Source organism: Pseudorca crassidens, chromosome 13 (genome assembly GCF_039906515.1).
Source record: "Pseudorca crassidens isolate mPseCra1 chromosome 13, mPseCra1.hap1, whole genome shotgun sequence".
Taxonomy (NCBI): domain Eukaryota; kingdom Metazoa; phylum Chordata; class Mammalia; order Artiodactyla; family Delphinidae; genus Pseudorca; species Pseudorca crassidens.
The window spans coordinates 37,468,968-37,492,047 of NC_090308.1; the positions used below are offsets into that span (position 1 = coordinate 37,468,968).

General features: G+C 37.3%; 1 protein-coding gene across 4 annotated transcripts in view; it reads right to left on the reverse strand.

Annotated features, from left to right (window-relative positions):
* The window catches only part of NKAIN2 (sodium/potassium transporting ATPase interacting 2), a 979,302-nt gene that overhangs the window by 912,557 nt on the left and 43,665 nt on the right, over nucleotides 1-23,080 (reverse strand). For 3 of the 4 annotated variants that reach the window (XR_010933719.1, XR_010933720.1, XM_067702200.1), the window contains one exon: nucleotides 22,064-22,111. The exons of the other annotated variant lie outside the window; for it this stretch is intronic. Coding sequence is in view for 1 of the 3 variants with exons in the window: in XM_067702200.1 (XP_067558301.1) it covers nucleotides 22,064-22,111 (48 nt within the window). In the remaining 2 variants the exon portion in view is untranslated. The remainder of the gene's footprint in view (nucleotides 1-22,063; nucleotides 22,112-23,080) is intronic. 4 annotated transcript variants of the gene reach the window in all.

Sequence of the window (23,080 nt, forward strand, 5' to 3'; positions counted from 1 at the left end):
GAATTAGTGTCATTTTCCGTAGCTGAGATGGACAAGATCAAGGTAGACAGGAGGAGATGGAGCCTGCATTTATGAGATGGGCGGAGTGTTTACCTGCAGTGCACTGCACTGCTGCCTTAGCACAGAGCACAGGCATAGGGGATGGCGTTCTTCTAGGCCCAAGGGGAGCTTCAGGCAAGGAAGGTGCCAAGGAATGTACCAACTCTGCTCTAAGCGATGCCCACAGGCCAAGAGGGCCTGAACACAAACCAGCTTCTCTGTCGGTTAACGCTATAGCTACAAACAATCGTCTCAGGAAAGAGATCATTTGATCACATCTTAACTAACAATACTGGAAACTCCAAGATGGGGTCAGAAGACTTGTTCATCCCTCAACACCTTAATTCTCCAATCTGCTGGTCCAAATGGAAAATTCATAGATGTTGTCTATAAAAATAAAGTGGTACAAAATGAAAATTCCTTGGGAAGTAAAAGTAAGAAGTGAGGGGGGTAAGTAAGTAAGTTTAAATTCCAGCCTATGAAATTGTTACAGTTACCTGTTAACCTGATGAGGACAAACATTGACACTGTAGACAGTCTTCGAACTATTATAATACAGTCGGAAAATAAAAATTCACATTATTCAGTTTTAATATATAGCATCACCCTAGAAGCTCTTTCAACATAACTGTTTTCCCCTCCATCTCCACAGAGCTCTGACCTTATACCTTATATATCTTTGTCCCTGTGGATTCCTTCAGAGGCCATCTGACATAAGAAAATGACCATTTTAAAAGCTGGGGGGTTTTATTATTAAATTTGTATACCTACAGAAACTCAATGAACTAATAGCAGGAAAAGGGAGGGCTTTGAGGTGTGGCTATTCAATTAAACAATTATTCATTGTCCACTTGCTATGTGTACTGCCCTGGTTGCTCCTAGGGACTCAATGGTAAATAAGACTAAATCTTTATCCAATGAAAGCTTTACAGTATAGTAAGAGGAAAATGATAGATCCATGACTGACTACAATACATGCTAGAAAAATGCGATAAGGGGACAGAACCAACATCTGTGACGTTCAAAGAAGATGACATTACATGTTTTGGGGGATCCAATATGGAAGTAGATCATGAGAAATGAACTGTAAGAATGGCTACTGTAGGCAGAGAGAACTGCAGGAGAAAAAGTAAGGAAAAAGAAAGAATAAGTATGCATAAAAAGAAGTTCAGTTTATTAGATCACAGGGAATACACAGTGGAGCAGCAGGGAACAGACTGGGAGGTCATATCATAGAAGGCTAAGATGCTACATTTGAACTCAATAGGCAAAAGACAGTATTAGAAAGAATCTGAACAAGGTAAAGGTATTACTGTTTATCTATTATGAATGGTACTCTAACAGCAATGCAGATGGACTGAGATGGGAGAGTGAGGAGATGGGACGGGTAATTAGGATGCAACCATAGTCCATGTAAGCAGGGATAGGGTCTGGAATAAAGTGATGATAATCAAAATGGGCAAGAGCAATAGAATTAATACAGAATAGAAAACTGGATTTGCATAGGATCGGCTACAGAGACACTGGAGAAGGGCTTATTGATGAGATATCCAGCTTCAGTGACATCAGGGAATACTATGCACTCTCCTAAGCACTTTATAGGTGTCATTCACTCATCACGACAGCAACAAACCATCCTTCCATTTTACATACGAGAAAACTGAGGCTAAGAGAACATACGTAACTTGCAATGCATTAAGTGACAAAGCCAGAATCTGGATCGAAAACTGCTGGACTATATTATAACTCCCAAGGAGGATACAGGTAGTTATACTAATAATAATAGAACCATATATTTCATTTCAAAGTTGTTCCCAGATATTCTGATTTACAATTGACATCAAATTATCAAATGCATGATATCAAATCTATTAGCCTTATTTATTTAATTTTCTTCACTTCTTCAATACACAGTTAATTGGCAATGTTATAGTACAAATAAGATTTTGATGCACATCAGGTATCAAAATAAATTAAAGGGAAATTAAAACAGAAAGGAAATTTAACCAGAAAAGTGGGATATACCAATACCTAGAGTCCAGATCGGAGAACAATCTGGAGGGGAAAAAACTTACAAGGTACATTTCATACTCTGGTGTTTTCTACATAAATGAAAAAAATAAAATGTATTATCTGTTAGATTATTTGACATATTTTCTAGATTTTCTCCCTAAGATGATAGAATTAGAAACAGAAATACTTATTTTAATGTTACCTAGCGTAGAATCTCAATAAAATCAGCATGACTTTCAGGTTATTGTTTCTATCGAAAATGACAAAATCTGCCTTTACTTTATCACTTCCAAATGTCTTCCAATAATGTATCACCAGGGTTATAAACTAAGAGACATATAGACCAATGAGACACCTCACATTATGAATTTTAACCTGAAATACACAAATACATTTTACATGATTGCCCTCTGTATACTGATTTCATTTTGGACACATACACAATAGGATTTCAGACTCTGAACAGATATTTAGAAAACTGTGCTTATCACCTCTAAGAAATGCCACTAAAATAAAATGAACTTGCTCTTATTTATTTCTGGCTTCAGTTTACGTTCATGTTTGTTTCTTCTGGTTGTTATTTATTACAAGCTTTTATTGAAAGTAGAGAGAAGGGGCTTCCCCGGTGGCGCAGTGGTTGAAAGTCCGCCTACCGATGCAGGGGATGCGGGTTCGTGCCCCAGTCCGGGAAGATTCCCACATGCCGCGGAGCGGCTGGGCCTGTGAGCCATGGCCGCTGAGCCTGCACGTCCGGAGCCTGTGCTCCGCAACGGGAGAGGCCACAACACTGAGAGGCCCGCGTAGCGCAAAAAAAAAGGAAAGAAAAGAAAGAAAGTAGAGAGAAGATTTAGAAGTTTTGGTGGTAGCTGTGAACTGAGCACTTATATGGAAATCATCATCGGCCCCACATACTTTAATAGGCACAGGAGATGGCACGATCTGGAAGGAACACAGGTTGAGAGCTGGTCAGTGTGAATCCACCTGGCCTCTTCTTAGCCACCACTCTCACCAGCAGACATCTGTGAAGAACAGCCACTAGGCAGTGCTGGGGTGAGGAGTAGAGACTTAAGGAAGGCACCTGGCAATGCGCCTGGAACACTGCAAGCATTCCAAAAATGCTAGCTATTATTTCTATTAGCTTCCTCAAGGAGCAAACACCAAGTTGGATTAAATTAGAGGCAAAGAAACATTACATGAGAAGAGAAGCACAAAAGAGAGGAGAGTGTGTGTGAGAGAGAGAGACAGGAGAGAAAGATCATTTTTCATACATGGAAAGCTCCAGGAAGCTCACCAGAGATTTTTATGTACACTAATCTTTAAAAATTTTGGAACACATTGGTGCAGTTGGTTCTCAATCAAATCAGCCTCAGTCCTGTTTACTTTTCCTAGAGGTTATATATATTTTTGGATACCTGCTGGCATATTTTTCAGTTTAGAGAAACATCTGCAGAGGGAGATGGATGCATCATTTTACCCACAGGGATCTTTCTCCAGCCCGTGCTTGCGGGCATGGAGATGCTGACGCTAGGTGAGATCCTTCGGACTAGACACCATGTCCTCCTAGGGCATTCAGTGCAGCGCTAAGGATAAATCAGACACTCCTTGTTCTCTAACTAAATAAAAAGTGTCATTTTGTCAAGTAAACCTGATTTTCAAAAGAAAATAGGCAAACATCTAGCTGATCACTGTTCTTCTGGCAATGATGAATGGGAGAGTGTTACAGATGAAATAGGGGTGGATAGCAAAACAAATGGGTAACCACTTGCTAAACTGTTCCTTCTCAACACACTCTTAGAAATGCTGCTGGACACGATTTGGGGAAATGTGTCAAGTCCTGAATTGGACTTCTCTTTAAAATGAGGTCCTATAACTTACAAGGCCATAGTGTGTCTTCGAACCCAGTGGGCCTACTGGAGCATTTCTATCATGACTAAATCCATTGATTCATCCAACTCATCACACACCTTTTTTAACTGTGATCTGGTTCCCATGTAGGTCTATCTATATGGAAAGAATGTACTGATCATGTGGAATTTATATTTCTGTTCACGGTGACAGTTAACTCTTATAATGATTCAAAAGCATCGCTTCTATTTGTGATTTAATATCTTACATCACTCAACAATAATGACTCTTACTAAGTCATGTTATTATGTCCTATGTGGTATTTCTTTGTTTAAAACAGTAAACTAGCATTTTAGTGACTAAAAGAAATAATAACAAGAAATTTACAAACATACACACGTATATAACCATACAACATATATATGTTTTTATATATATGATTAAAAAGAGATATTGATAAAATCTTATCTTTTGGGTAAAAAATGTCTTTCAAAACAATGAGTTCACCTATCTGAATGCGTGGAGTCCTCAGAGCCATTCCCATTACCAGGGTTGCTTCCCCAGCCCTGTTCTCAATTAAAGCATCCAGCATAACACCCACTGTTTTCCAGAATTTCCTGATACTGACCTCAGCTGCCTCCACAATCCTGCCTCTTCGATAGTGTGTAAAACTCATTTTCTGCTCATTGCTCATTATTTTCCAATACTGGCCCAATATGGTCTTATTTTGATCCACAAAGTCGGACTTGAAGTCCATTAGCTTAGATTCTCAAGTTCTTCTACCAAGTAGAGAGCTATCTGCATAGCTTTAAATGCAGCACTTCATGCTTTAATGAGATCTAGGCTGCATTCCTCTGTAACTCCATGTAATCCTCTCCTTTAAATGTACCCACGTGTTTGGGCAAATTATGTTTCCCCTTAAATACCCTTGGCCTCCGTTTTCATATCTATAAAATAGGTTTAGAAAATTAAAAATATAATGCTAGAAAGGACAGTTTAGTACATAATACATGGAAACACATTTAAATTCCTTTATTTCCATTTATCAGTTTCCTATCATTTATCAGTTTCCTATCTCCCTAATACACTCTCAAAAGGACAGAAGAAACAACACATTCGCACTATCTTTCAAGTCATCAGATAAACCTGATTATGCCTTTGTTTAGCAGGTTAGCCTTGTCAGGCCAATAATCTGTGTCATCCTCACTCATCAAATACAATTGTACTGACATATGGGGCAGCTGACTACATCTTGGAGAGGTTAAATGAAATTATGAAAGCAGAAGCTTTGATCTTCTGGCCTGCAATGTGTCTGATAAATACAACTGATAGCTCTGTGCTTCGATATGTGTGGTCTTTTTTTCCTAGGACACGTCGTTATTAAGCATGTTGAAACTTCGGAAGAGCTATACTAGATAACTGTGTGTTTTGTCCTGTGTTAAATAAATTTCTGAACGTAAAAAACATGTCATCTTTTTTTTCAGAGAAGAATTCTATTGCAACCTTTAAAGAGCACACAATTCCAAAATTATTTAAAGTATCTAGACTACAAAAAATACAAAAAAAATCCTCAATTTTTAAGGCAAGCACAAATATAATACCAAAAACTGACACTAGTAAATATAATATATAATCAATTCTCTGATTTATAGAGTCAGGGAATAGAGAGGCAGAATTTTTTTTTAATCAGCAAATAGAATGCAGCAATGTACCAAAAGATACCTCTAGACACTTCTAAAGAAATTAGAACCCTTGCTCGCTGTTGGTGGGGATGTAAAATGGTGCAGCTGCTATGGAAAACAATATGAAGATTCCTCAAGAAATTAAAAATAGAACTACCATATGATCTAGAAGTTCCATTTCTGGGTATTTGTCCAAAAGAAGTGAAAAAAATATCTTCTCATGTAAAAATTTATTATAAGATCTTATGAGATACATCTATGTCAATGTGACAATATGCTCTGATTTAATATAAATTTTTCTTTGGTTTTAGGCTTTCTGCAAACTTAACAAAAAGAATTTTTGAAATTTCTATGGCTGATTGAGTAAATGTAACTACATTTACACATTAACGCTATTATGAGTTATCTGAAGAACTGTAGAGGTTTGTTTTTCTTTTAATTTCATAATTACAACTTTACAAGCTTACAACTCCTCAGGAACCATTACAGACTACAAGTAAATAATGGACACATTGAAGAGCCCTTGGCTGCACTGTCCAACAATGATCACATGTGGAAAAAAATAAATCTCTACATCACAGACTTGTTTTATATTAATAATGAGGTAGGTCCTCCTGACATAGGGATTGTTATTTTACGTACACTGATGAGCTCCAGGTGTTCCATAAACCCCTGATATTATATACGAATATGTGACAGGCATTTTTCTGGACAGAGGTTCCACAGCTTTCCTAGATTGCTAAAGCGGTCCATCATGTTCCCCCAACAAAAAGTAAATAAATAACATATTAAGAGTATCAAACTTCAAAGAGGAGAAATAAAAACATTAGAAAGAGGATAAAGAATTAAATCTAGATCAATTATTGTGGTCAGAAAGGGAAAATTAGGAACCTCAATCTCTCCCTCTTTTCTTTCTTTTTCTTTTGCTATAGGTGCCAGAAATCACAAAGTTATTTATATTGCCAATGTGACAAAACTTACTCAGTTAGAGAAGGAGGGCACTGAAAGATAGTAGCTATTCTCAAACTTAAGTGCACTCATCACCTGGGGGCTTCCACGGTAGAAGTGTCCAGCCCCAACTGAAGGACCACGGCCAGCGGAGCCAGGAATCTGCAGGCTTAACAAGCACAGGGGTGATACAGACAGAGGGAGTCAAGAGAACACCTGATGAGAAACACCACATTCCTTCCAATCCATTAACAATTTCTCCTTAAATGGTCTGTGCTATGTTGTAATCTGTAAACCAGGCACCCTGAGGCAAGATTCTGCTTATTATTAGCATTTTCTCCAAAAAGCAACCTAAATTCTCAGAGATGCTATAATTTAGAGAAAGTTTATGAAGAGAGAAATACTTAATACATGAATGCTACTTGCAATAATTTTCATGATATCAAACAATAATCACAAAGGCCATCATCTTACTAACTACCATTCATTAAAACAGGGATACACGACAACCAGATAACCACAAATTTAGACTATACGTGCCGCGAAACTGAAGGTGAAGACAAAAATAAAATTTATTTTATATTCCAGACTGTACCTCAGTTTTAACATCCCTGTAATGTTGGGGTTATAGGATCAACAAAGCTTTCAGAAAAATCATGAGACTTCTAGTTAATTCTCCAACATGTATTAGCCTTACATACCTGACAAAAAGGGAGGGGTTTTATTTCAAGGTCTAAAATAAAAAGGCCATATAAATTTGACAGCTCATTTTGATAAGTAGAAAAAGAAGAAATGTAAAGAAATCAAGAATATAGGCAACATTTTAACCATTATATCCAATTTGTTGCCTTTAAATAATAGGTCACTTGAAACTATAAAATCCTGAAACATATTGTGGAAGGGTAAAAATGCACTTAATTGTAAAACTTCAAAACAATATAACCCTGATAATTGTTAAAAATGCATTTACACCCTGCAGGGTACAACTAATAAGGCCAACCTAAAATTCCTCAAAATATAGCCATCATTTTAATCGATTCACCATAAGTCTAAGCAATGCAATTAATTCTCTGGCACTTATGCAAGTTTGCTAAGGTGAATCCATGTGAACTCAGACATCATCAGGCAATATTTATGCACCTGGTACACAAATAGCCTTGTCACTCAGGAACTGCCTCCTTAATACAAAAACACCAGCATATCTATCTCATTTCCATCATCCTCAGACATGGCACGTGCAGCACAGTAAGGGTGGCTGACAGGGAATGGTAGTAACTCTGGCTGGTCTATAAGCGGCAAATATGGTGCTCTGAGAAGTGTAGAGACCGCCAAACACAAAGAAAGGATGCTAGAAAATATCATTTTCCACCCATCACTTCCAGATCAATTTGCAACAGTCAAAGCCCTCTCCAATGACATTCATATAAAAACATGAATTTAAATGTTTGCTATTTGAATCGGTTTCCAGAATCAGTAGGAAATATGATGTCACCTTGGCAGTATTTTTTATGTGCCACCCAGTTTCTAAATGTCAGACTTAAAACATCCAAGAATATTTTTCCCTAACTTTGCCTCAGCCATATGTATTGTGATAGAAGGGCAATAATATTTGTTCACAATATTTTAATTCATCAAAATTAGAGATGAGACTCTATTAGGAAAATTCATAAACGCAGTAAGTTGAAAACCTACGGCAATCAGTAATATGGATTTCAGACAATGCAAATTTTGCTTAAGATATTAAATGTGCTTATGTAAAGGGATATGTTTATACTATTTCTTTACATAATATTTTACTTTATCACTTCCCAAACTCAGCTCTATCTGACTGATTTGGATTTTAGACTGCAGTCACATTCTGGACAAAAGAGAGGTATGAATGCTGCTCCAAAGACAGTAAGGAGAATGTTTCTGTTTCAGTGACAGGTCCAGGCCAGGATGAAAACAGGAATAGTCACTGGGGTCCTGTCCCAGTCAAGGAAATGCCCAGAAGACCAACCTACTTTAGATCTGTCTCAGTGTTCACAATCTTTCTTTGAAAGGCCTGAAGATCTCATTAACTTAATGACCCTCCGATTCCATCCAAGAAAAGCTCAGGAAATCACACGCCCTGTCCAGACTACGGAGCGCAACCCTGGTGCTTGGCCCTTCAGTTGTTCCCCATTAAGATCACAGGCCTTGCACAAATTACTTGCCCACTCTTGCAACTCACTTTTCTGATCTGTAAAATGTGTATACTGATGACTACTTTGCAAGGCTGCTTTGAAGACAAAATGTGATAATATATGTAAAGCATCTGGCACGCTGCCTGGCATATAAAAAGTACTTAAATGTAGCAATTACTGTTAACTAATAATTATCATTGTTAATATTTTGATATCCATAATAAGTCTGATCCATGGAAAATCTCCATTTCCAGCAAACAGTCAACACTGCTGTGGTGACATTTTTCCTCTGTAGAGAAGATAAAGCCAGACAACTTGGCATGCGGCATGTGTTCTAAAATTGTATAAGATACCAAAGGCAATGGAAAAGCAGATGAGAACATTTTAAAAATTAAAATGCCTTTTGATTGCTCTGCGTTATGTCCTGTGTTGCAGAGAGGCACTGTCAAAATCAGTAGCTTTATAAATGATGGATTTTGTACAGCATAAAAAAGCATGGCGAAGTATATTTCAAATTTTGTTTTGAAAGCATTGATTCCCATACATCTTTGAAATTAAATTTCCCTCATGGTTCACCTTTAAACCCCTTACCCTGCTCTAAGAGAAAAATAAGAAAAGGAAAATTCTCCTTTACAATGCCATCCAAAGGTAAACTGCAGATAAACATTAGGAATCACATAAATGCATTATTATACAAGTCTGATTTTCTCTGCTAAATATTCTTTTTGTCATTACTCCAAGTACTTGAGGGTCACTCATATTTATTTTTTTTCCTTGCGTTTTTGTAAATACAATGAAAAGGCTAGTGTTTCTAACACAGTGCTTTGTTTCTGTTTATCTGATAATGCAATAACCAAGATTTCATTACAGCATAATATATGTCTGTGGAATGAATGAATGGAATGTCAGGTCTAATTCTCTGCTTTCCTTTTTATTAATATTACATTTCCTATAGGTTTTCCCTTTTTTTGTGACCACTGCACTTGAGAAATATTGAGCAATTCGTACTCAGAATTTTTTTTTCTACTATGTCCTTTGCACGCAGGCTGAAGATAGCATTGAGTTTTTCTACTGTAGATTTGTGAATTATGTATAAAAATGGCATTGTGTTTTAGTAAACTTTGGCATATACCCACATGGTGAGTAAGCCTAAGGTGAAATTAGATTTTTCTTCACGGGGTAATGATTACATTCTCACTGTCACAGTAGAAATCTTCTTTTTTTCCCCCTCAATGTAAAACTAATCAGTTGTAGGAAACTGATCAAAAAAATGTGGCATCCACATTAAAATATGTAATTTTATTTATTATACTGTGTGGTGCATAGTACACGAAAATGTGGGCTATGAATGGTGCTTATGTTGGGTAGATCAATGATGATATTCAACATGGTGATGATGATACTGATCTATAGAATGTCTGGTGTTATCATTCTAAGTCTCCAAAAGTTGTGGCAACCTTTTTTTGTATTTAATTAATGTTGTTAACAGCACACATTTGACTTGTTCCTTTCTTGCCTCCAAAAATTTATTTGGAGCGCCACATCTACTCTACATACCCAAAATTCCTTAAAGGGGTTTCCATGACAATGTGTATGGATAGTAAAGTCCTGGAAGAGACTAGAAATGTTTATCTTTGTCATGGACTCTTGGAAAGAGGAGCTTCTACTAAAATACAATGGGTGTGTTTCACGCAAAGAGGAGTTAGAGCAACTAAGCAGTGAAAAGGCTATTTCTCACCATGAGCATGGGTACAATGTCCTTTGATTACTCATTGTCTCAATTCAAAATCCTGGTCTCTATTGCTGACATTAACTTGTAGGACCACCACTGGCCCTTAGCTCAGAAGAAAAAAAAAAAATTGGCAACTTGCAAGTGCTGGTATCAGCAGTTTTCTGATCCTTCCCAGTTATGTAGGGGAATGTGATTTAGTCCTTTTTACCTTCAGACATCTCAAGTCAGCTCCTTAAATAACAGCTAATCTGGATTCGTGCCATCCTTGCTGTTTGACTGAGCCCAGGAGGGTGTTCTGTAATGAGTACCATGAGTGAGTTCTGATCACATCCAATAGCATTCCCGGCGCATATATTCTGCAACTTGATATACAGGCACAGCAGTGATATAAAGAAACACTTGAAGAAAGAGAAAAAGGAAAAAATAAACCCTGACTCATTCATTCAATCACTGAATAAATATTGTTAAAGGCACTCTTTTGAATATTTTGAATAAGGTGTTGCAGGGGTTAGTGATAGAAAAGAAATGACATAACATATTTGCTTTCAAGTAACTTCTAATCCAAGAAATAATTTAACACAGAAGTTAAAAGAATATGGCACCCCTGTCCATATCCCCTTGGATCCCTTTACCAGCTTTCTGCACACGAGCTCCAATGCACTCTCATCCCCAACATCAGCATCTGTAGCTTCTTGTTAGAAGGCTGCCCCCAGGGCTGCCAGAACTGCTTTGACTACACCCGTGGAGAGTGCTAACCACCAGAGAGTTGGTGCTACCTTCCCAGCCTCAGCCCTTAGCCAATGAGTAAAGGGATGGAAACATAAACACTCCACTCTCCTTGCCTCCTAGTTGGGACAACTCCATCGTGTGCCTCACACTGTCTCAAGAGCTCTCCTGCAAAACTGAGTCATGTTATCCCCACCCCGTGGATTTTTCCTAGAAGTCTCATCCTTGTTTGTCTTCCTTCCATTCCATGTCTACTTCCCCACCCTGAAACTGTTTTTTCTCCAGAAATACTTCCTAATACATCACTTTCACATGAAACCCATTTCAGGGACAGCCTATGGAGGCAGGCAGCTATTAACAGGACTATTTCTATTATTACTAAGGGTGATTGAAAATGATACAGAGACGAATGATAGTTTTCCTAAAAGTTAAGCAGAATGATAGGACTCATTGAACAAGTACAGCAAAGTAAAGGGAAATCAAGTTGTCAAACTCTCAAAAGCCCTTGAGTGTCAAGAAAATGAGCTTGTAACTTATTTGATAGAAGATGAGAAATTATTGGAAGGTTTTAAGTAAGACAGGCCATGTCATATGACTTTAAAAGTTTAACTTGAATAATTCAGTAGAAATACCACTAAGTCCTAGAGCTTTTCTGTTCATTATGAATGTAATATAAGTGGGACCTCTTCAAAATTAGCAGAGATGCTGTGCTTTACACTCCTTTCTCTCCAAACATGGATGCTGGTATAAAGCATGTTGAAGAGCATGGCTGACTCCCCAGAATTATATCTATTCTGAAATGGGGGTACACTCTGAAAGTAAACACACATCCCTGGTCTCAGTCAAATTATCCCCAGTCCTTAAATAGGATACATTCACACTTTAAAGTCATACAGAACTTAGCATTAGTCTGTAGATTCCTTGTCTCTTCTTCCTTAGTATCCCATTGTTGTGCATGGCTATCTGACAATCCAAGCTATATGCTCCAGTACAGGAGCATCTGTCTAAAGTTTCTAAAGCATCTTTCATCTTTTAGCCACAGATAATAGTAAGATAGTTCCAGACATTGACGAGTATAGTTTCATAACCACAGTGTCATACACTTTGAGGCAGTATTTCCACCTTAGTCTAACAGTACCCACGGTTATAATGGCTTTTTAATGAATACTTGCTATTTATTTCTTGGCTACAGATGGAGTTCATTGCTCTAGGCACTAGAATGTTGCTTCCTGATCATTTATAAAGGTCCTCATGTTTGAAGGACTTGACACTGAAACCAGCAATTCTCACCCACACTGTAGCATGGAATCATGTGGGAGCTTTAAAAAAAAAGACTCCTAGGCTCCATCCCATCCCAATCACCTCGGCAACGGTATTTTTTTTAAAGCTCTTCAGGTGGTTCTTAATGTGTCCAGTGTAGAGAACCACCAGTTTAGACTGAGAGGTCTGATTTTTAGATATATAAATTTTAATATTAAAATTGAGAATTTTGGGTGACAGTTGGTCCAACAGATAAATACAAGAATACGTATGTAAAATTCCTGTCAGTTTATAAATTATTCTCACAAATATCATCTCTATGAGACAAAAATAAAATGATTTTAATCATTCTAAAGAAGAGGAAACAAATACAAAGAAACTTTATGTGATATACTCAAGGTCTTATAATAATAAGTAGTAGAGCCAGGACACAACTTCTACTTCCAGGCACAGAGTTGCATCTACAAAGGAACATGCCACTTGGTTTGATGCATCAAAACATAACATCCTAGCAGGGAGGGAAGAATGAGTAGGCAGAGAACAGAGTATTTTTAGAACAGTGAAATTACTCTGTATAATACTATAATGATGGATATATGTCATTATGTCCTAAGCCATAGAATACATAACAGCAAGAATGAACCCTAATGGAAACTATGGACTTGGGGTGATTATGATGTATCAATGTAGGTTCATCAATTGTAACAAATGTACCACAGTGGTGGGAGGTATTGACAATAGGAGAAGCTATGTATGAATGGGGCAGAGTGTATATGGGAAATCTCTGTACCTTCCTCTCAATTTTGCTGAGAACCTAAAATTGCTTTAAAAATTAAGCCTTTTAAATATATTAATAATAATAACACCCTTCAGATCCCTTTGTTGAATAGTGCAACTACTTGTGTATATTAATTTTTTGTTTTGCTTGGCTGAAATATTTTAATATGAGCTACGGAGAAGAAAATCATTCCTATTATAAGATTCAATCCCTTTCTACCATCTTTCAGCAAATTGGCATGAATATATTGAGAATTCTCCCAAGTCAGCTTATGATAAAATGCCTTCAAAGACTATAGAATATGCTTCCTCTTATACATGTTTATTAAGCAAATACTTTTACTATGGTAGATACACATGCATTGATAATGGCGACCCAGGCCGATTTAGAAAGAGATGCAAGCACATTTGGGGGTTACTAGCCTTTCAGTCATGGTCTAGAACTCTGAGGTAAAAAATCTGTGCCTAGGCAACAATTTCCTTCGGTTCTTAACCATCCTACACAGTGCTAGACTGAATGACCCATAAGGGCACATTCATCCTTGGACCCCCATCTGCAAGGATACAAGGCAAAGAGTGCTTGGCAAAGAGAGGGCACTCACTAGATATTTGTGAAAGAAAGAATAATCAAGAGATAGGGGTGTGTGTGTGTGTGTGTGTGTGTGTGTGAATACCTCTAGGAAAGAGATTTCCAACAGTATTTTCCATTAGCAACCTCCCCAGGAAACCTGGGTTTGAAGAATATTGTAATGACAAGGAGTCCACGTGCAAATACTGCTTGCTCCTTTTTTCTGAAGAATTTACTGCTCTCATAACCTGTATGAAGCTAATTTTCCTTGATGCAATGTTGATATAAAAAACGTTTTGGGGGACTTCCCTAATGTCACAGTGGTTAAGAATCTGCCTGCCAATAAAGGAGACACGGGTTCAAGCCCTGGTCTGGGAAGATCCCACATGCCACGGAGCAACAAAGCCTGTGCACCACAACTACTGAGCCTGGGCCCTAGAGCCCGCGAGCCACAACTACTGAAGCCCACGTGCCTAGAGCCCGTGCTCCACAACAAGAGAAGCCACCGCAATGAGAAGCTCGCGCACCGCAACGAAGAGTAGCCCCCGCTTGCTGCAACTAGAAAAAGCCTGTGCGCAGAAACACAGACCCAACCAGCCAAAATTAAATTAATTAATTAATTTTAAAAAATGTTTTTTATTCCTATTAGTATCCAATCACTTCTGTCATCACAACAGAGATAATATCACCTCTAAAAGGCAAAACACAGATCACAAAGGATTAGAAGTCTATGCAACAGATGTCTACAAGTTAGACTGGACAATTTCACGAAAAGCCCAAGGGCTAGAGTATTTAAATAAAAACAGCACATAGCTACATATATCTCTCCCTTACTTGGCCCTATGTTCTCATCAGAGGAGAAGTATTGGGCTCATTTTTTAAGCAATGATGTAAACACACTACCCTAGTTGGGTTGGCAGGAGGAGGGTGATATCTTTAGCCTATGAGAAACTAAGTTAGCAAGGAAAACCATTCATTCTAGAGAGTTTCACAGACTGTTCCATCACGTCTGGGTTTACATACACCTAGAAATGACAGGGTTGATAAAGCGTAATTCCAATTCAGCATAACATGTTGAGTTCTGCTCCAAGTGCGGCACATTAATAGGGCAAAACAAAAGATAGTTCGCTTCTAGTTACAAAAATAAGATGCATATAAAACACTCAAGTAAAAATGTAAGCTTCCAAAACCATAGTTATAAAACTACAGTGCCCAGAATTCAAAGAAGAGAGAGATTAGCATGAGTCAGAGAGACCTGGCAAAGCTTTCATGGAAGATGAATGAAGAGTATTTGAAGAGGCTGAAGAGAAAAGAAAAAAAAAAAAAAAAAAGGTTTAAATATAAGCTGAATAATAGAAACCAAAATTTTACATAACTTTGTCAAATTCATCTTTTTATTTAAAACCTTTTATCATCACTGATATGGCCTCTTCTCTATAACTAACGGAAGTATGAGATATATAATAAAAATCAAGAAAATGAGAAATACAAAATATGCAATTCACTTGAGATAAATAATACAGTATTTGGCATAAGTATAAAAAGAAAATATACCACATAAAGCAAAAAAACTGTTAAATCTACTTCTCATGTCACTTTTATATTATTCTTTTTGATGACTGCATGTCTACTAATGAAATGCTTGAAAGTCATTACATTTTATTTCTGTCAAAAGACTTTTAAGCTATTTGAATAACATGGCTTTTTTTAAAACTATCACAGATGACTGAATTCTTTATATTATTGAATTGTTTCATGTCATAGAAGATACACATTTGATAGTATTTGTATTCACACCCAATTCAGAAAGGTAGCAAGCTATCAGCAAATTAAAAAAAAGTACACATATTGATTATACTCCAAGAATACAAACCTATCATCAGAATATTCCACTTCAACATCTATTTGTCTCAAAAGCCTAAAATGACCCCTCAAAAAATCAAAAGGTATCTATTGAGTTGGGATTTAAAGATGTCTTCCAATTAACATCTTAACACAGATTTCTTCTTGGGTAATGTTTAATTCTTTCGTTCGACAGATATTCCCTCTGCCACTCAAACTAAGTAATCTAGTTCAGTTTCACTTGTTGAGATTTAGCCACAGGCCTGCCTACAATAGCAAATATCTCCTCAGATGTTTCTAAACTGGGAATAATTCTTGATGAAGAGTATAACTCTAATATTGTATAAATATGGAAGCCATATGATGATATAAAAGGGACTCAAAATGGTACCTTAGAAATTATCCAATCTGTTAGACTTGCACAACAAGGTTGGGAACAGATCACCTCTTAGCTTCCTTCCAGTATGAAAATTCTATGCTGCTAGTGTGATATGAATAAATATGTAAGCTTGGCCATCAACTCCAGATTGGTGACTTTCTCCAGATAACGCCATTCATGATCAAGCACATATATGTCCACGTGGTGTGATTAAGCCCTGCCCCCTCTCTCCTATACATCCCCTTTGTGCTAATCTAAGCCTGGAGAGCCTGAAAGTTATTTCACCTGTTCAGAAAACACACACACACACACACACACACACACACACACACACACACATATATATGTTAGCTACATGGTTAAGGGGAGGCATGTAATAGAGATTTGGTACAGACCAGCATCTAAAGGGGATTTTGGCAGGAGATGCAGACAATGGAGAGAAACAAACCTATAAAAATGGGGATGCAAAATCCAAATTCCAATACCTAGAAGATATTAGTGAAAATCAGGTAGAACTAACTCCTCCCTCATAATCTGTGCTATAGCCGGACATTTAGTTCTTCGATATGCCCTGTATATCAGGTTCCTTCTGCCCAAATCCCTCTCCTCCCAGCTCTTTAGCTAACACTTCTTCAAGACTTAAAATAACTATCAGTTTGTCCAAGAAGCTTTGTCCAAGTTTCCAAGGCAAGTGTGGTTATCCTACTATTTTGTTATATCATCCTGTAACCCCCTTCTCATTTTAACATTTAGCATACTGTATTGAAATTGCCTATTTATTTAGGTCTATTCCATATCAGATAGTGACCAGAAAAACAAAATACCTAGTTGGCTCACAGTTCAGGCAGATAAGATATTAGTGTTACATCAGAGGAGATATACTGAGGATAAAAACCTGAATTTCTTATTCACAGTTGTGGTTCTTATCCCAAGCACAGTGACTGGACAACAAAATAACAATGAAGTATTTGATACCTGAATAAAGAAGTAAATCAAACAAACAAACAAAACACTTATGTCCCAAGAAACCAGCAAACCAAGGCATGGATTGTGGCACTGGGTACACAAGACCAGGACCTAGTTAGTAGGTCTGGGATACAGGACTAGACCAGACAAGAGGAAGGAGGCTCATTGCTAGAGGAGCCCAGTAGAAATTTAGAGGAAAAACTCCAGACACACAGACTTCAGAACTCACTAAATAATGGCATAAGGGCCCTCAGATGTCCCTAGTTTCTGAACAAGGATGATACTCCAGCATGGAGCACAGCTAATACTCTAAGTGGAGGTTAAATTTAGAGGACAACTGTGAAGAGAATTAAATCAGTCACCATTGCCAAAGACATCCAGATTCAGAAGTGGTTAAGTTCCCAGGAAGTTCAAAAGAATATATTAACCTAATTGTTTATACACTGCTATACACTGTTACGGAATGAAAGTTTGTGTCTCCCCAAAATTCATATGTTGAATCCCTAACTTTCAGTATGGTTGTGTTTGGAGATAGTGAACCTGTGCTCCACAGGGTTAAAAAACCCTAAAACTGTGCCCCAGAGGGTTAACAGAAACTGGTGACTAACAGAAATTCTTGAGCTTGTCACACAGAACAACTTGTTAAAAACCCCTCCACTTGTAACTTGCCTTCACTGACCAAGTTCACCTTAATTTTTTGACCCCTTAACAACCCCTATAGATAATGTCTCTGACAAAAGAGTCACTATAGTAATGGGAGGCTTAGGTTGTTTTCCAGGAATTTGGAGTTGACCTCTGTCCAGTTCAAGCCAGCTAAGACTGTTTGGGACCACCAACCCTAAAACAGGGCCTGCGTCTGATAAATGACCTTTTAGATGTCAGAGGGCCAAAAACCTCACCCTTGCAGATCATGCAAAAGAGGCTCCGTTTTTGAACATGCGTCTCGTGAAGAAGCATTTAACTCAGATATGCCTGCACAGAACACCAATTACTTCACCTTTTCCTTACTTCCATTCACCTTTCCCCACATCTAAGCCCACCCTGCTTCTTTATCCCATAAATATCTCAAGCCCCTCACAATCAGGGAAGCAGATCTGATATTAGTTCTCCCCTCTCCTCACTTGCCCACCTCTTGAATAAACCCTTTCTCTGCTGTAAACCTCAGTGTCTCAGCATTTGGCTTGCTGTGTATCAGGCAAACAAATCTGGTTCGGTAACAATAGGGCCCCTGAGGAGGTGATAAAAGTTAAATGAGATCATAGAGGTGGGGCCCTAGTCTGAAAGGGCTAGTGCCCTTATAGGAAGAGGAAGATACACCAGAGCTCTCTCTCCACCACTGAGGACACAGTGTGATGAGGTATTTGCAAATCAGGAAGAGAACACTCACCAGGAACCAGATCAGTTGGCACATTGATCCTGGACTTTCCAGCCTCTAGAATGGTGAGAAATAAATTCTGTTGTTTAAGCCACACCTTCTGGGTTTTGTTATGGCAGCCCACACAGACTAATACATATACCAAAATTAATTTTTGTGTATAACATGTCAAACTAAGTCGAATAAAGTTTGTCTTGTCAGCATTATTTTACCACTTTGGAGGAGAGCAAAACTGGATAGCTACAGATGCAGATGTTAGTAAACAAATACTCCAAAAATCACAGCGGGCTAATTGACACTCCCACCTCATCTACTATGGAATTTGCCCACTATCTGCTAGGAATATCCAACAGTTTCTCGGCCAACAAAATTGAGCTCTCAATGATGCTTTCTGAACCCATTTTGCATCTGTCATTCTGTAAAAGTCATGCTATAGCTGCTTCCAAAAATGCATGACTGACAAGGTTACACAATAACTGACCTAAGAACACTCAAGCCAAGTTCTTAACGATGATAGAGGATCCCTTGGGTATTCCTACTGTTAGCTCTGCTGTTTTTCCTTTTGCTGATGAAAATGATCGAAAAGTTCTAAAAGTCCTCAGCAGCCTGGGTGTTGAGGGTTATTTAGGACTGTCTCAGCAGTTGCTGAAGTGAAATGGGTCCTCTGGCTCTTGGCTGTATTACTGTCTTCAGGAGATGTGAGCCTTCCCAGAATGTCACATCCGGGAATCCTCCTCAGATTGCGTACAGCCTTACTGTTGATGATGGATGGATGCCATAAAAGAAAGTTATTGAGGTGTGAATTACCATCATAACTGAATCCTTCCCTGCAGTGATTAAGGGCAGAGGCCTGCTTAGTTTCCAAAGGAGCTATAATATATAGCACTGTAAAATAGGTCACTCCCTTCAGCCTTATTTGCCCATATTTAATTATTATGCCTTAAAAAAGCATACACTCTACTCTGACATCTCACTTTCACAACATTCACTATACAGTAGAGTTTGGTATTAAGCCAGTTTATTTTGGACTCCATCCAAGACAGTTTAATTAAGAATATCTGAAGTATCTTGTTATGAGATGATCTTACCTGCAAATTGGTCCCACTGAGAGTGCTGTGTTAAAGTTCCCAAAGATATGGTCCCATATCTTTGGGAACTTTAACAGGAAGGAAGGAAGGAAGAAGGAAGGAAGGAAGGAAGGAAGGGGGGAGGGAGGGGGGGAGGGAAGAAGGAAAGAAATTTAAGCTTTTTCTTCTTCTTCTATTTGTATACATATATTGCTCTGTTCACTGCTATCAGACTAGGCAATTTTCCTAGTGCAAGTGCGAAAGAGCAGTTCTGCTAAGGTCCAAAGGCAACCAAGTTTGGGGATGTGTACTGGACTTGCCATTGCACTTAAAACACACAAAAGGAAGAAGTTCTACGGGTCTGCAACCTCAGTCAATTGTAAAATGGAAAGAACAGTAATAATTCTAACGGTCTAAAAGAAATAATTCATTTCCCTTTTGCATAAAGCTATAAAATCCTATCTAGAATATACTTTGAATATTTTTCTAACAGCCCTACTGGAAACACTGAAGAGTGGTACATAAATTATTCAAATACCAAATAAAATTAATGAAGGTGTTCCTTTCTACTACACGCAAATCCCAGAATGATGAAATGAAGTCTTATTGCACAAATTTTCCCCTTTTGTTCCCCAAAACTAGAATACATTTTGGATATTCAGTAAAAGCCTATCTAATGCATTTGTTTTTCTGAGTACTATAGAAGGCTAAAACTGTGTATTTCAAAACAGGAAAAGTACCTTCGATACACTTTAGATGTTTGACATCCAGGACTCTTTTGTCTTTATTTTGAGAAAGATAATAATTATATAAGCAATTAGTTGGCATGTTAAAAATGTAACCAGGCTTTATATATTATAAAACTGTAACCAAACATCAAACAATTAGAAGTTTTCCCTCAATCTAACATCCCTTTTGGTATAAACATGTGAGTTTTTTGCTTACATTTTTGCAAGCTTAAAAATCCATCTCTAAGTGAAAGAGAAAACTGCGTGTTTCATTTTTTCCCTATGTGTGTATAATTTTTTGGCACAAGAGATGTAATTTATATGTAAATTTTATGAATACAACTTTCATAGTTTAAAAAAGTAAATATTTTTAGAACATCATATAATCATATAAAGAATACAGCATTTGCCTAAGTACTCTTTGGATAATAGTAGTAATTAAACATATACAAACATACGTGCTAAGATGTGCACATACACATGAAACATTTGACAATTACAGTCCTGCCATATTTAATGAATTCTATGGGTTATAAAGAAACTACTGAAGAAAAAGTTTTAGAAGTCATTATTATTTTATGCAAAATTTTGTCAAATATCTATTTAATTGAAAACAAGGAAAACAAAAAAATGTAACAGACCAATTTATTTTTAGTCATGTCCAACTATAGGGGAGGTTTTGGAATGGTCGATTTATCTTTAAGGGGTTTATGTTTAGCTTTTTTTTCTGGGGGTCTGAATCATTTTTCCAAGTAAATTTGCTTATAATTTTAAGAGGCTCCTGATTTTGAAAAGTGGCATTTCGAGCATAGTAACACCTTTCATAATCGTTTCTATATTCTCTCTGTTAATAAGCCCTCAATAAATACCTTGCGAATAAAAAAGGGGGCTAGAAATACTTTAAACTAGTCAGTTATTAAAACTAGAATTATTAGCTAACAGCAGTGCTGAGAAAAAAAGAAAGCAAGGTTTAGGGTTGGGGGCAGCAGTTAACAGCCAAAATGAAAATAAATCTGGAAAGTTAGCAAAAAAAGACTGGCCTATTAAAGGGAACTATGAACTCTAAGAACTGTAAAAAAAAGAAACAAAACAAACAGATGTATGCTCATTTTGTATTGTTTAAGTGTAACCCTACAGAAAAAATAGGATTGATGTGCACACTCTCTCTAGACACATTTAAGCATCTGAAGATTGTCTGCTATCAACATTTTCATAAATGAAGTTCTCTAAATCAAGTCAAATTAAAAGTAGAACTTTTATACATAAGGGGTTTATAAAGCATTTTAAGCAACTCCATTACATTTTTTCTTAAATTACGAGAAAATTTTAGATTATAAATTTTAAAAATGGGAAAAATTACTTTGAAATGGCCCCTTTATTTTTGTTTCTTTTTTTGAATATTCAGGTTCTGACGTATCATTATGACCTTTCAAGACACTTTTGCCTCCTGCAAGTTTAAGATGTGAGGGCATGCTCTGCTCTGCCAGCCTACTGAGCTGACCAAATAGGACAAGCAGAGTCCCGTCCCCCTAAGCAGGACAGGATGGTTGCTGCCCTCAGTTTCGTGCTGCTCTGCTCCCTGGACGTGAAGCTCAGCAAGACTGGCTCCACAGCAGACGGAGCTGAAAGCCAAGTATGACGGGCAATTCTGCAGGTTAAGTTGTGAGACAGGGGTTCCTCCACATCCAAGAAAGCTCACTGCTAGCCGCATCTCTAAACAAGCAAAGGAAGAAAGAACGAATTCTCTCGTCTAATCTTGGGAGGTAAACTGCCTTTTCCTGGCACACAATGTGAAACCTCACACCCTTTGTAAGACACTTGATTTCAAAAGCGCATTTGAAAGGCAATTACCCCTTAAAAAAAGATTCCCAGATCCCCAACCCCCTTGGCAGAACTGTAACAAAAAACACTGCTTTAACTACAGGATCCCTCCATGTGCCGGTTCGCTTACCGTGTCTCTGTTGACAGACTGTTTTGCCTGAGGCACATTAGTTTTACTCTGTTTGGGAAATGAAATAAATATATTAGTTATTTCTTATCAGATGGCATTTTATAGTGTATGCTTTTTCTCGAAAATAAAATAAAAAACCTTCCTAAGAGCAGAAATCTGACATAACTCAAATAAAAAATGACTTCCTTCATTCAGACAGCAGCAGGATGTATGATTATAACTTTTATATCAAAGATGGCTTCCTGCTTTCTTGTTCAACAATGGAAGGAAAAGGATACTGTTCAATTATATAAATCATCCCTCAGAATTTATGAGGTAATAAAAGCTAAAAAATACAGATTCATAAAGAAGAGAATTTATGAAGTAGCATTCAAAATCATTTCAGTTAATTTCTCATATATATTAGAAACAAAAAGGCTGACTTCAGGGCTTTAGCTTCTCCTTATTCATTTATTAAAACATCAAATTACTTTAATCCAGGTCTCTTTTTCTCAAAGATAAAAGAGGAAATTAAAAATCACTGTTGCATTCGTGAAAGAAATTTTTGGCGTCTGATTTCTAAGAATACTGCATTACGTACTTTGCCGATCTTTTCTGGGTAAACTTTTCCTCCTATTATCTGCCACTGCTTCAAAATCTTGGTTCTTCTCAAGATCCTACTAACCAGGTATAGTTGCATATGTAACTTTTTAAAATAAGCTTGTCCTCTTTCTCAAATCAAAGCCAAGTTCCATCTACAAAACTTCTCACAATTAGTGCTGCTGTTTCCATGCATAAGGACTTCTTGGAAAGAATATTATGGAGGAGAGTTTTCACATCACTTTCCACAGAACAGAATGTTCCACAGTGGAATGGTAATGAAAACTATCTCATATTTCCTCTGAGTAAGAAAAAGTACAACACTAAAATGAATAAAACGGGGAAAAAATTCAGAAAGAAAAATGTCATAATGTAGTAAGGACTTTAGTGTTAACTCTTGAGTGATAGGGAGACCAATGAAGCATTCTGAAGGGAGGA